Here is a 14,466-nt window from a genome sequence, read left to right as displayed (position 1 = left end):
CACTTATCAAGACTTGCCGCCATCTACTGGCGGTTTTGGCTTCATATAGAAAATTATAAAATTGCCAATTTTTTTCCCATTTCATATTTCTTTATTCAAAATTATAAATTTAAAACACTAATCTCGTACCATTCTTCATGCAACTGTAATTGGAGTGTAAATGCACCTAAGTAATATTGGTATAGTAAGAATGGTAAAGCATGTTCAGAGTGTTGTTGCCTGTGCTCATGATAGCATATGTATAAATAGTTGATGCTAAAATACCATTCTCTCTTTGTGAATTGGTAATTTTCAAGAAATCTGTTGAGTATTAAACATCTCCATGAGTGTATGGGTATGGTAAATAAATATGCAAGTCATTTACAGATGTTCTTCTTAAACCCAGCTCCTCTGCTCTACAGTGTACTAGGCTAACTTATTTTTTTTGTGTGTGCAATTTTGTAGTGTGCAATTTTTCCTTCTTTGAGCACCCATCCCAACAAAATGTCAGTGAATGGGCTTTTTTTATTTTTAAAGCACTATTATATCTGGTCCTTGGTATATTCTTGGTTCTCAGTGATATGAAATCGATACACTCCTAATTTCTCTACTTCTCGAGTGTAAATTTCAGTATGCACAATCTTTAATGTTTGGTACCAAAAAAAAAAACAAAAAAAAAACTTTTTTCACACTATATGGGTGAGTTTGTCACAGCGGAACCTACCATTACTGTTTATTTATTTATTTATTTTAACAATTGCTAGCCTAGGATATGTTTCTCAATACTTAGGTCCTTTAGTTTTTCAAAGGTAAATCTTTAAATCTTAAAACAGTTAATTTCCCATCCAAAACACTAAACCTACCAAAACACTTAATTCATGTCTTAAATCAACTCATTCTTCCATAACACTAGCAAAGTTTGTCACCCAACTAAGTTTGTCCCTCATAAAAACACTGATTATACAATTATTTCTTGTGTTAAATTTCACGACGATTCAATGACAGCTCTCTGTTAAGCATTCACTGCCATGTATATTACATGGTCCATGTTTACATTACAGTACAAAATTATCCCTGAATTGGATAGATTATAATCAAACTGTACAGGTGTTTAGCTAAATCTGATTGTTTTAAAAGCATTTAAATTTTTAGATTTGATATAACCGTATGGTATATCTCTGTCAATGTGGCAAATTGCTGTCTTATTCAGTTTTGTTAGGATTTGAACTTAAAAAAAATTGTGTAATTTGAATGATACAGTCATTGAATGTATTTTATGCCAAAGCAATGATAAATGATCCACAGTTTAGCCCATATAGACTGATGTTGTGCTCACTGTGTGAACTTGAAGTGTTTTGAAAAGTGAAGTATTAAGTGCTAGCAACAAAAAAAAAAAAGAAAGAAAATAGACTAGCATAGCCTATATAAAATATAGGTCTATACAAAACATATCCTTAAAATGAAGGAAATGTTAAAGGTAATTGTTTTGGGCGACATACAATTAATCACTTGTGTGAAATTACAACATAAAACACATGTGCCAACCTGATGTTTATGAACAAAACTGTTTTTCTAGTATAGTAGGCTAAACTCTTATTTTAATGCATGCTAGTGTAGTTTTATTGTTTCCACTTGTTAATACTGTAACGTTTGGACATTGTCCATGTCATATGAAAGTCTGAAACTGGGTAGAAGAGGGATCAAGAACAAAAGCGGAATGAGGAAGTTGAGGAACTAATTAAATACAAGGTTCCCACATTTTTTAATCAGTTGATTTCCACTTACCCAAGTTATAGCAAAAACATGACAATAATGTAATTATTTTAACATTATCCTGATAAAAAAAAAACCACACATACAAAACCACTGCTAGAGAAACACAAGTATACTGACAAGCATTTTCTCCCCAAACTTCTGATAAACAGCACTGCTCATTTGATATCTTGTTCTCACAGCAGGGACTTTTCACAGAACTGAGCTTTGATTTGCACAGTTTTCACACAAACATTCACTTTTTTTCTTGTGTTGTTGCAATTTTTTGCTGTGTATATATAGCTGCAGTATCCTTACAGCAAAATAATAATAAAAAAAAACAATATAACACTATATAAAGATGTGGAGTAAATCCACAGGAGATATAACTATGTTAAAGATATAGCGGTTGTATGTCGCGTTCACATCAGAATAACTGCTCTTCTTCTCCGTCTCTGCAGCTAACAGCCTGTGGGCGTCTGAGTGTGCAAACCTCCAGCACTCTTACGTACGTCTCAAGCCATCTGGACCCCTGTTCACTGCCAAGTTACGTAAGTCTGAAAAAGAACATGGGCGTGTATCCCAAACACTGAGCTCAACTCCATCTGAGATGACATTTTGCTATAAACTCCCCTAAGCAGCACATTCATCAATAACAGTGTGGAAAGAAGTAAAAAACAGAAAGCTTATGGTCAACACAATTCTTCACTTTCGTATCTGGACCCATACGACTGTCTTTTAAGAAAGAGCTGAAAATGTGCTGTTTTAGAGCGATCAGGCACAATTTACGTGAAAATGACTACGGTAATAAAGGGAAGGAAAAGGTTTTGCACATTTAGTTTCATCCTCACACATGGAAATACTGATGTTCATACTTTTATTTAGTTATATACACATATTGCCACACAAGAATATTGAGTTAATGGGCTTTAATCGATTACAAAAATCACTATATTTATGTTAAAATAGAAATATTTGTCATCTCTCTGATGTGCTTTTAAACTAAGCCCTCTGAACGTCACATTTTGCCAGGTATTTTTGTAGGGTAGAGTGAGGGATTCGCCCACCTGGCTCTACTCTCCATCTGTTCTTTACATAAGATTCAGATTCAGTTTCGTGATGGCGGTATCACAAAGGAGTCAGACTTTAGGTCCTGCAAAATGGAAAACTGTTTTAGTAGCAGGAGAGAAAAAAGATCAGTGATTGTCAAATGTAGCTTATACACATTTCAAAACACATTACAAAATGGCACAATATATTTAGCATAAACATTTATAGAGCACCCAGATTAATACTATAACATTTGGACATTGTCCATGTCATAAAAAAGTCTTAAACTGGGTATAAGGAGGATCAATAACAAAAGTGGAATGAGGAACTAATTAAATACAGAGTTCCCACATTTTTTGGATGTTTCAGGTACTAACATATACTTAAAGGGATAGTTCACTCAAAAATGAAAATTCTCCATTAAATTCTCACCCTCATGTCGTTCCAAACCCATAAGACTCGTTCATCCTTGTAACACAAATGAAGATCTTTTTGATGAAATCTGAGATAGCTACTCAACTAGACGCGTCAAAGTGTTCGTAAAGAGATCGTAAAACTAATCCATATGAATTGAGCTGTTTAGTCCAAATTTTCTGAGGAGACAAAATTGCTTTATATGATGAACAGATTGAATTTAGGCTTTTGTTCACATATAAGCATTCATCAACTCACACATCAGTTATGGTAAACAGAAGCTCTAGCATGTTTACTTGACGTGTGAGAACCAATGAGGTTCATTCTCATGTAAAGCTTCTGCAAAAACCGATAAGATTTGTTCTCGTGCATCAAGCAGGTTCGGTTGAGCTTCTGTTTATGTTCATTGATCAATGTTTAAATGTGAGTAAAAGCTTAAAGGGGGGGTGAAATGCTCATTTTCACTCAATCTCCTGTTAATCTTGAGTACCTATAGAGTAGTATTGCATCCTTCATATCTCCAAAAAGTCTTTAGTTTTATTATATTTATAAAAGAAAGATAGGCTGTACCGAGTCTTTCCGGAAAAAAAACGAGCGGCTGGGGGTGGGCCGTGTGGGCGGAGCTAAAGCTGTGCTAACGCGCCGAGCTAACAACACACAGAGACATCTGAAGCAGTTTTACTCACCGCCTGCGACCGCGAACCTTTATCATTGTGACTGCTCGATCCTTAAGCATTAGATGATCTGCAAATTCGTCGATCTGGGCTTTGTTTATAAAACAATCATTGTCGAAATGCAGGGAACAAACAGTCTACACAACTCCGTTGATGCTCTGAAAAAACAAACTCCATCCACTGGTCCCTTAACGCCGGTTTCTTTGAGAATCTGTGCAGGGTTGTCTTGCCCTGGCAACCAAAAACACACTTCTTTGGTGACATTGACTTCCAAACGCCGAGCAGAGTGCTTTGATGAGGTACTGCTTTTGCTCTCTCGCTCTGGGGTGCGTTTCCCGAAAGCATCGTTGACCAACTATGGTCGCAAGTTCTGTCGTTACCAATAGAGTTCAATGGACATTGCGATGAACTTGTGACCATAGTTGGCCAACGATGCTTTCGGGAAACGCACCCCAGGTCTACGAGTGCGCGCGCGCGCCCGCGTCCTTCGTGGAGAAATGCCCTTAGGACCCATATAAGGAAATTCCGCCCCAGCTGACGTCACGCAGACCCATACTCGAAAAAAACTTTCCGAAACTTGTGACAAACCGGAAGGACAATATTTTTGGCACAGAAATACTCCTTCAAACGTACAATTTAATTTTTGAAACTTTGTCAATGTTTAGCATGGGAATCCAACTCTTTAAAAGTGTAAAAAAAAAAAAAAACTCTGCATGTATGCATGAAATAGCATTTCACCCCCCCTTTAAATTAAATTTGATCGAATCGCTTCATAAAATTTTGACTTTGGACACTAAATTCATAGTCATAGTTTTACGATCTCTTTATAAACTTTTTGAAGTGTCAAAGTAGTAGTTGCGTAGCTGTCAGTGGAGGGACAGAAATATTTCAGATTTCATCAAAAAAAAAATTGTTCTGAAGATGAACGAAAGACGTATGGGTTTGGAACGACATGAGGGTGAGTAATTAATGATAGAAATTAATTTTTTGGGTGAACTACCCCTTTAAATTGTTCAAATGTCCATCAACCAGTATGGTAAAAATAAAGCTGCATTTTTAGCTGGTGAAATCTTTATTTCACATGACTAAAGTTTAGTAATTGCCATATTTTTTCAGGACTGGAAATCATAACTTGAAAATGTCCTGATATTTCAGGCTTTCCATTATTGTGGGAACCTTGTAAATAAAATAAGAAAAAAATGAAATGTAAAAATGTTTGTTTTATTTTTATTAAGCATGCAGTCTATGAAACACTACATTCACTTAAATAATAACCAACTGGTTAGCATCATTCACTACACAATATTTAAAACAAAAAAAAAAAGTCAAACTGTTCATGAGGTTATTAGATATGTCTAGTACTGCATGTGTCAGGGCTGACTGATTCTCGTAGGGGGAAATATAAACAAAAAGTGAGCCATAAATGTATGAAATATATTTAGTGATGGTAAAAAAAAAAGTAAAGTTAAACCTAGGTGAGACCTTTATGCACATGATTCAGACCCTGCAAAGACACCATGAATTATACTTTGTTTGCACAAATATTTACTATTTCAACAAACCGGCTGAAACAGATTCTCTTAGATGGGAGAGAGTAAAGATATAAAACAATTAATAAAATAAACACTTTACAGTTAAAGATAACCTTAAACTGTCACAACATGAAATAAATAAAGCATCTTCTCAATTTTCACTCTCTCTGTTCAGTGCCACACTTTCATTTTTCCTCAAAATACGATTGTAATGAATTCCCTTTTTGAACGTGACCTCACTGTAAAACACCATGAACCCACCTCAGGCCGTTCAAAAAATAAATCCGTTTCAGAGACATCAGTCAGCCCCAGTGCTGCCTACCAAAACACTGCAATGCTGTGGAATAGGCAAGGTTATGAAATATGGAAATACAGACAACAATGTACCCACTCCAAATCTAGCTTATGCATATCCACAACTTCAAACGCTGTATCCTTCATTCAAGGTAAAAGTAAACATGTTAGGCTTTTATTTATATAATTTTAGTTCTCTAATAGTTTTCTCAGTCCTTGGTGCAAAAGTGTGGTCTGTAACATCTGGATGTCCATCTTCATATTGCGTCCTTTTTTCAGTCGCACCACTCGTCTGTGAGCACGGCCTGTTATTAGCATGGTTTGTATGCAGTACGCTGTTCTGCAGTGTAAGATTAGCGCTGGTGGGCGTTGAGAGGTGGAGGAGAGAGAGACAGGACATGCTCACTCAGTGTAGTGCATGATGGACTCAACGTAGTTTCCAGGGAAGAGTCCCGTAGTGCCGCTCATCACGCCTTCATACCAACCGTCATCATTCTTTTTAATCACATAGATGATGGCCCCCTCATGGAAAGACAATTCGTCTTCCTTGTCTTGCATGTAGTCATAGATTGCCACCACTAAGAGCGGGAAAAACAAAGAGGCCGGCAAGTTACCAATGGCCCATGCAGAAATTTGAGTACCCATCATTCACAGTTCTACACATTCCCACCACTTGTGTGTTTGTGTTCATTTTGTCAGCTTTTTAGTTTTCATATTTAGTCAAGTAAATATCTGAGTATTTTAGTCAAAAACTTCACATTAGAATCACAACGATTGTTTTCATTTGAGAAATCTATTTTTACATTTCATCAGGATTACTGCACTTTCACCTATAGGAACAAATCAAGCGAATGTCAACCCATATGCATGGTTTATTTTACTCGTCTAGTTTCCTGATTTATTATAGGCTATGCCATACATGAAAACTCTCTGGCTACATTATGAAAACTAGTCAAACAAGAAACTTATGTCAGATTAATTTCTAGTAATCCAATAATTCCAAACTACATTAATGTTTTTCTATTAAAACAACAGCAAAAGACTGTTTTCACACAGAGGTGCCGTTATTACACAAATGTAGTCAAGATCCATGTTTGGATTTATTACAGTTCATCACTGAGAAGGTTTGATCAGAGATTTAGTCGCAGCAAACAGCACAAGTGGCTCGTGAAGAAACACAGACTGGCTGTATGACAGAATATCTAAAAATGGAGATCGCTGAACTCCAGCTTACTCGTTTGTTGGTGTTTTCAGATCATCTGCGCTGCTTCCGCAGTCTTAGTCATAGAAAAAAAGGTCGTCAACAAGCTTTTTTTTCATCATAGATTTCATTAACGAAATTAACACTAGTGTCTTTATTATATATTTTTTTGCTAATTCAATGATGCTTTCAGTTGTGAATAAGATAATACTCTATCAGTGCCATTTAACACCAACCTTTTACAAATCATGGTAATGATGTCAACACTGAGCACAAGGTCCCTCTTTATAACAAGTGTCTTTGAATAGCATGTACTAACATTTAAATTAATCATTTGTTACAATGCACATATTTTGTACTTCTATTTAAAAAATACCTGCTTGGATTAATTTCTGTAATTACATCTATAATTAGACCCTGCAGACCCTTCCTTTACTTATCCTCAACCCACTAGACCAGTATCCCACCTCAATAGCAGCACAAGTGTTTTGCAATACAATATGAACACAATAAGTACATTTTACCTAACAATTTTTTTTTTTATGCATGCACTAAAGACACCTAATATAAAGTTTAACCGAGCGCATTAAATTGTCCTCATGACCATCACTGTTATGCCCTAGTTAGCCAATAATATTGTGAGATTAATCTAACCAGCATCTTCAAAATATTTTCAGTGTACCTTTCTCCAGATAAGTTTGTGGAGCCCAGGGTGGGTCTTCTTCAGCATAAGGGTCACTGTACTCCACCACAGAAGACTCTCCTTCCTCATAGTCTTCAGGAGGAGCTGGATTTTGCGTCTCCTCAAACACCGGCTCTTCTGAAGGGGGAGGTGGGGGAGGCGCATCTGAAACTGAGTGAGAGAGTAGAGAAATGAACAGGAGACACACGACTCCAGATGAGAAGGCCATGCAAGCTCATGGATCCATGTAGAGAGAGCAAGAAGTTCTGATGTGATATGGATGGTTTACTGTGAAAAAGAAACAGTGATGAAAGTTACACTCCTCAGATAGACAGATGCATACACACATGAATGCACCTGTATTCAGGGATTTACTCATCTGCCACAAAGTTTTCAGCTTGAGTGCTTTTTCTTAGGAAATATTGATATTCATTTAATAAAATGTAGATTTGTAATCAATTGACTAACCTAAAACAAGTATTATAGGTATATTTGCATGCTTTCAGCAGCAGCTCTTGTGCTTTTAGACAAGCTGCTTTGAGCTGAATGTGTGTATGTGTGTGTCTCTGAATGCTGGAGGGTCTCATTGGAGAAGCTCAAAGCCACTTACTGGTTTCCTGTACGCGAGCCACAAAACCCGTCAGTGGAAGCTGGGGTGTGATCTGCAGTATGGAGGGGGGAGGGGGGGCCACTGAGGCTAGTCCACAAGACCACAAAAAAGCACAGAGGAAGGGGGGAGTGTGAGCAATGAACCAAGATAAAGAAAGTGAATGTGTAAGGGAAAAACAGAAGACAGTAGATAGTTAGTTGAGTGTGCAAACAGGAAGTGGTTACCTCATTGCAGAAAGGATGGATCTACACCAGATAGAGAGGTTCAAACACTAACCCATTTATACATTAAAGTAACACTCTAAACACTCTGTTAATACAACAATGTATCATTAAAGGTGAAGTATGTCGTTTCAAACAACCTTGCAAACGCCTCTTTGGCCCTTTGCGCCTCACCCAACTCAAATCACAAATACAGCTCATAAGGGTGCATGTCTCAACAGGTAAATGTAGGCTACTTTCAATAATATATTTTACAGCATATTAGGAATACTTTTAGATGTGTTGCGGTGTGTCATGAGTAAGCAATTTAGATAAACACTGTCTAAAGCAAACTTAAGCGTCTCGCTTATAATAAACTCAAACACATCTGCACTGCGTGCAGTTTTTGACATGATGTGCCACAACTGTATAAGACTACACTGGACACAAAGAAAATATTATAAACTGGAACATTTGTCAGTCAGCATGATGATGATGCTGTGTGGTACTGACGTGTCCATTAGAATGAGGCATTTATATAGAATGAGTACTACTGTACACCCAAAGCGCTTTAAAATCATATCAGGGGGTGTCTCCTCAACCACCACCAGTGTGCAGCATCCACTTGGATGATGCGACGGCAGCCACAGTACAACGGCGCCAGTGCGCTCACCACACACCAGCTATAGGTGGAGAGAGAGTGATCGAGCCAATTCAATGTAAGGGGGCCATTAGGAGGCCATGATTGGTAAGGGCCAATGTGTGGAATGTGGCCAGGACACCGGGGTTACACCCCAACTCTTTTTACGAGAAATGCCATGGGATTTTTAATGACCACAGAGAGTCAGGACCTCGGTTTTACGTCTCATCCGAAGGACGGTGCTCTTTGATAGTATAGTGTCCCCGTCACTACACTGGGCGTTAGGACCCACACAGACCACACGGTGAGCGCCCCCTGCTGGCCTCTCTAACACCTCTTCCAGCAGCAACCTGGTTTTCTCAGGAGGTCTCCCATCCAGGTACTAACCAGGCTCAGCCCTGCTTAGCTTCAGTGGGCAACCAGTCTTGGGCTACAGGGTGATATGGCTGCTGGCATTGTAGTGTGTTGCATCACACAATGCCCTGGTTTTTTTCTTCATGATCCTTTAATGCTTGAAGGTTTAAATGCAGTGAGTTTTGGCTTGCACTTCTATAACTATAATGTCTTTTCCTATGTAATGCATCATCCATGATCCCACAACCTAGACACCCTCTGGCCACGCCCCAAACTCTTGCTATAGGTTGAGCTGGAAAGAGATTGAGAGTGGACTGCTCTTATTGGTTAGATAGTGCCTGATAGGCTCAATGTTTACACTTTTGGGGGAGATAAACATATGATTGGCTTACTAATAGTAGTCAATGAATTATAACCTGGGATAAGAATGTAATTTAACAGAAAAATCATACATGCTTCACCTTTAAAAACATTGACAGAAATATTACTACAAAATAAAAATTAATGTGCAGAAATATGATGGTGTCAAATTCAAATGTTAAAAGAAAGTAAAATGCAGGTGGGGGAACTATGAGGTATTCATAATATCAAAGAACAAATTAAACTGCCTTTGACGAATAAGCAGAACTGGGTGTTTTGACATCCTTTCTGGGATGTTAGGTATGAATAGTGAGAGTGGTACCTTGGTTCTGATTGTAATAGGGCCCTCCATTCTGTTGGCTGGAGGGCATGGACGTCTGACCCATGATTGAGGGCGGCCGGCGGTACGGCAGCGAACCTCCCACTGTGGGTGAGATCTGTCTGGGGACGGGCCTGTTCATGCTGTAGAACTGAGGAACACCTGCACGAACAACACAGTCATGAGACAAAAGAATGACTGCAGACTGATCATGTTCATTTCTGAGAAACACCACCATAATTCCTTACAGTTAAAAATAAATGAGAAGAATGTTAGAGGTCTACAGTCAGACCTTTTAAGGACAAGCATTTTTCCATAAAGATCAAATGGATCAATGGTACAAAAGCAAAGCGTGAATGTCATGAAAACGTCATGATCTAAACCAGGGTTTCTCAAACTCGGTCCTGGAGGGCCACTGTCCTGCACAGTTTAGCTCCAACCCTGATCAAACATACCTAGCTGTGAATTTCTAGTGATCCTGAAGACATTGATTAGCTTGCTCAGGTGTGTTTAATCAGGGTTGGAGCTAAACTGTCCAGGACATTGCCCCTCCAGGACCGAGTTTAAGAAACCCTGATCTAAATTGATCTGGACTAAGGTTTTCACACTAGCCACTGGTTTCACAGACAAGGCTTAAGCCTAGTAGTCCCAGACTAAAATGCATGTTTGAGCTGTTTTAACTGAAAGAAACTTGCAAACTTGTAACTTGTCTAACACTAAAATATGAAAAGTATGAGAAAATGAGAAAGTATGATGTTTATTTTTCTACTTGAGTTTTAGTCCAAAAAAAAAAAAAATCTGTGAAAGGATTTTTTTTGTTTTTACATAAATTATTGTTACTTCTCACCAAATTGCAGGGAAACCAATGAGGTTTCCAGATTTTTAACACAAAAGATGCTAAATTTGTACTTGTATACAACAGTTATTTAACTCTTCATTGTCAGCAAAAAGATCCAAAACAATCCCACAGCCACTTTGTGGGTCATCAAGCAACAGAGAAACATGCTGCTAGTATAGAAGTCACATTGGTACTTTTGTTGAGGACTCAAATGTACCAAGTTAGAATTGTAACAAACAAACAATGAAAACAGCTCGAGAGACTCATGAGGAAACAATATGAGCAGCACACAAAGACCAAAAATTCACCACAGAATAGCATGATGTCTCAGCAGGTGTGGAATGACACGAGGGTAGAGGGTGTGATGGACTGGAGAGGATTCAGACAGTGGCGGACTCACCTGTCCCAGGGTCGGTGTTGGATGTAGCACTAGCTGCAGCTGTAGTGAGGGGTGGCTGGGAGGTAGGAGAGCCTTTCTCTGGGGTCAGAGAGCTCTCAGTGGAGTCGACAGATTCAGGGATTGAGGGTTGTGTGGGGGTTAAGTTAGAGGAAGTGAAAGAAGGCTGAGTGGAGTTAGTTGGAGCTGAAGGTGTGCTGGCACTAACAGCTTGAGGGTAAAACGAGGAGAGAGGAAGGAAACCAAATGAGAAATGCTTTTGCATTTCACATAAAGGGAGGTAATGTGGGGGCATGATTTAAGAAGCTGAGCACAAAATCACAATTCTGCTTTTCTGAAGACTATTTACATCAGGGGTGTTCAATCCTGCTCCTCGAGGGCCACCACCTTCCAGCACATTTTAGCTCCAGCCCTAATTAAACACTTTAACCAGTTAATCAAGGTGTTCAGGATCACCAGAAACACCCAGACAGGTGTGTTGCAGCTAACGTCTGCAGGACAGTGGCACTTCTGGAGCAGGATTGAACAACCCTGATGTTACTGTTGAATTTTTTAAATGTTAATTTATAGCCTTATTCAGAAAATTCCTTGTTTCAGTCGTTTGAGAGGAAATACAATAGAAACTGCTGAAATACACCAATTCCCACCCCCAACAGAAGCAATTCAACCTGTCATCCAAGCCGCTTTTTCCATTCCTGAAGTGAATAATAAAGTGAAAAGAAGTCTATTTTAAATTATTCTTCTAACATATGTGTTATATTCTACATCTGAAGCTATATGATAGTTTTGTGATAAGACCAATATTTCAAAGTCATTCACTGAAAATATTGACTCACAGCCATTGAAAACTATTGTATTTCTGATTTATGAAAAACAATTCTATCACTCGACACAAAAGAACAATACAATTTCATTAGTTATTGCTTGTAAGAGACTAGATTTTGAATGCAAGTTTTTCAGTGGAAATATAACAACTCCTTTTGTACTCCACAAAACAAAATCCATAAAAGTTTGGAACAACATGAGGGTAAATGGATGAACATTTTTATCTTTTGCATGAACATTTTTTTTTTGTTTTTTTTTTTTGTTTTTTTGATCTTGGATAAAAAGTCAGATGTTAGCAAGATTATATCACACTTCTTAAGAACTTATTCTAAATGATCAAAAAAGAAATAATTTTAGCCAGAGAATGTATGTGTATGTGAATATATATGTTGTTAGGTGAAGTCAGAGAGGAGATGAAGATGTCACCTGGGAAGGCGCTGGGTGGAGAGGGTGTGGGCACAGCGATGGGAACACCCACACTTCCGCTCCCGCTGTTTTCGCGACTGCTACTGCGGCTGCTGGGATGACTGCCACCACTGCTCCCACTGCTGAACAGATTATACACACTCATGTCATGTAAGCGCTCTCAAACACACACACACACAGAGAGAGAGAGAGAGAGAGAGATCTCCATACATGGACCAACAGCCTCACACATGACAAAACCACACTTAGACCAGCCCATGTCATGTTGCTATGACACCAAGAACATGAGATGGCAGCATTTGTGAAACAGAATGAACAGAAGCAACAGCAGAGACGTTACGTCATTTTATGTCATTATTTATCAAAATGTCACGACTTGATCTTTCGGTGAAACAACTGACTTCTCTCAGGTAATGTATGTCGGACTTCTCCAATCTTTAATCCTCTTAAATCCCCATTTCTTAAGATCCTGATATACTCATGGCGAAGTTCTTTTTCGTTCTTTGCTTAGAGCAGTGGTTTTCAATCATGGTCCTGGAAATCCACTGCTCTGCAAATTTTGTATATCTCTCTTATATGACACTCTTAGTTCAGTTAATGGAGCTCTCAACTAATGAGCTGATGATCTAAATAAGGTGTTATAAATAAGGGAGACATACAAAATGTGCAAAGTGGAGTATCCCCAGCACCAGGATAAAAAAAACACTAGCCTGGAGGTAAAAAGAAGCTTGAAATACCTGGTATACTGTTAGCAAACATCCCGAAGCCACCTACACGTCTGAAAGCGGCGTTTAGATGATCATGTAAATATGTGCTGTGTGTTTTCTCTCAATAACAAAATAAACACACCAAAAATGACAGCAGTGACAAAACAGCAGTTAAGAAAGCATCTGATCACAGATGTGGATATGCTTAGATCAGCTCTGCAATTCAGCGCACCAGTCAAGACATGTCATGTTTATTTAGCACTTTATATAATCGATTGCTTTACAGCAAGCAGCTTTAAAGATTAAACGTGTAAAACAACTTCAATCTCTACTATAAAGCAGCTCTCCAGTGCGTTCATGTTTTTACTCACGTCTGACATTAACGGACTGAACAGAAAAAACGAATCGGAGAAGATTTCCACGACAAAGACGGAGGAGTCCCAGAGCCCATCTACACATTACGTAATCGCCATGGACCAATGGTAGTTCGAAAGGGTTTACCAGCCAGAAAAGTTCACTGTTGTTGCTTATCCACATTGTGTGTACAAAATAGACACTGAACAGTCAAACCGTGCCATCGTGCTAATCATTGATTTGCCCTCCAAAACCAAAAATAGCTGTTTCGCCTGAAAATCTTAGGTTTTTGGTGCATCCCTATAATTATGAGGGGAAATGGGATTAGGACACAACATAGACTGGACTCAAAACCTCCATCCTTGAAGTGCTACAGCTCTAATGTGTCAAGAGCATGTGTGCCTCCATTGTGCCAAGGCTCTGACAACTCCAAACTGTCTGTAGCCTCTGCAAGATTTCTAATGATATTAAAATGTTCTCAAATTTGAATTAAAATGTATATGATACAAATGATCAGTCCCTCTAAACTTTAGGAGGGAACAGCCATTGTCATTTGTGTCATAGTCAAGATGTTCAATAACATTTCCAACTAGCAGACAGATGGGAGAGTGCTGGGAAAAACAGCATCAAATGCTGAGTGACAAGCAGTGATCCAGCGCATGTGGGAAGACTCCAGCATACACTCATTGCTCAGGATGAAAACTAGAGAAATGCTTAGGAGTGTATTAAGAGGTGCTCCAGTAGCTAAAAAGTAGTAAAAAAAAATGGGCCGCTAACAACAACAAGGGCAGGGGTTTTATCCTCAGGAAACACCACTATAAAAAAACCACTGGCTAAAAGTGTCAGCCAAAAACATAA

At 38.5% G+C, this 14,466-nt stretch overlaps 1 protein-coding gene across 7 annotated transcripts in view; it reads right to left on the bottom strand.

The window, feature by feature from the left end:
* Nucleotides 1-5,069: 5,069 nt before the first annotated feature.
* abi2a (abl-interactor 2a) overlaps nt 5,070-14,466 on the bottom strand; it is a 29,828-nt gene continuing 20,431 nt past the window's right edge. The window contains exons 6-12 of one of the 7 annotated variants that reach the window (XM_081368251.1): nt 12,548-12,669; nt 11,300-11,506; nt 10,065-10,223; nt 8,189-8,275; nt 7,579-7,749; nt 6,930-6,972; nt 5,850-6,273 (exon numbers count right to left, since the gene is read on the bottom strand). In XM_081368251.1, coding sequence (XP_081224377.1) covers nt 6,258-6,273; nt 6,930-6,972; nt 7,579-7,749; nt 8,189-8,275; nt 10,065-10,223; nt 11,300-11,506; nt 12,548-12,669 — 805 coding nt within the window. In that variant the 3' untranslated portion in view covers nt 5,850-6,257. Of the gene's footprint in view, nt 6,274-6,929; nt 6,973-7,578; nt 7,867-8,188; nt 8,276-10,064; nt 10,224-11,299; nt 11,507-12,547; nt 12,670-14,466 lie in introns of all 7 variants that reach the window. The other 6 variants (XM_081368249.1, XR_014030326.1, XM_081368252.1 and 3 more) reach the window with 6 other exon arrangements.

Source organism: Scardinius erythrophthalmus (assembly GCF_964197995.2).
Source record: "Scardinius erythrophthalmus genome assembly, chromosome: 6".
NCBI lineage: Eukaryota > Metazoa > Chordata > Actinopteri > Cypriniformes > Leuciscidae > Scardinius > Scardinius erythrophthalmus.
The sequence above is the reverse complement of the archived record's forward strand: the minus strand, read 5'-3'. Positions and strand labels throughout refer to the sequence as shown.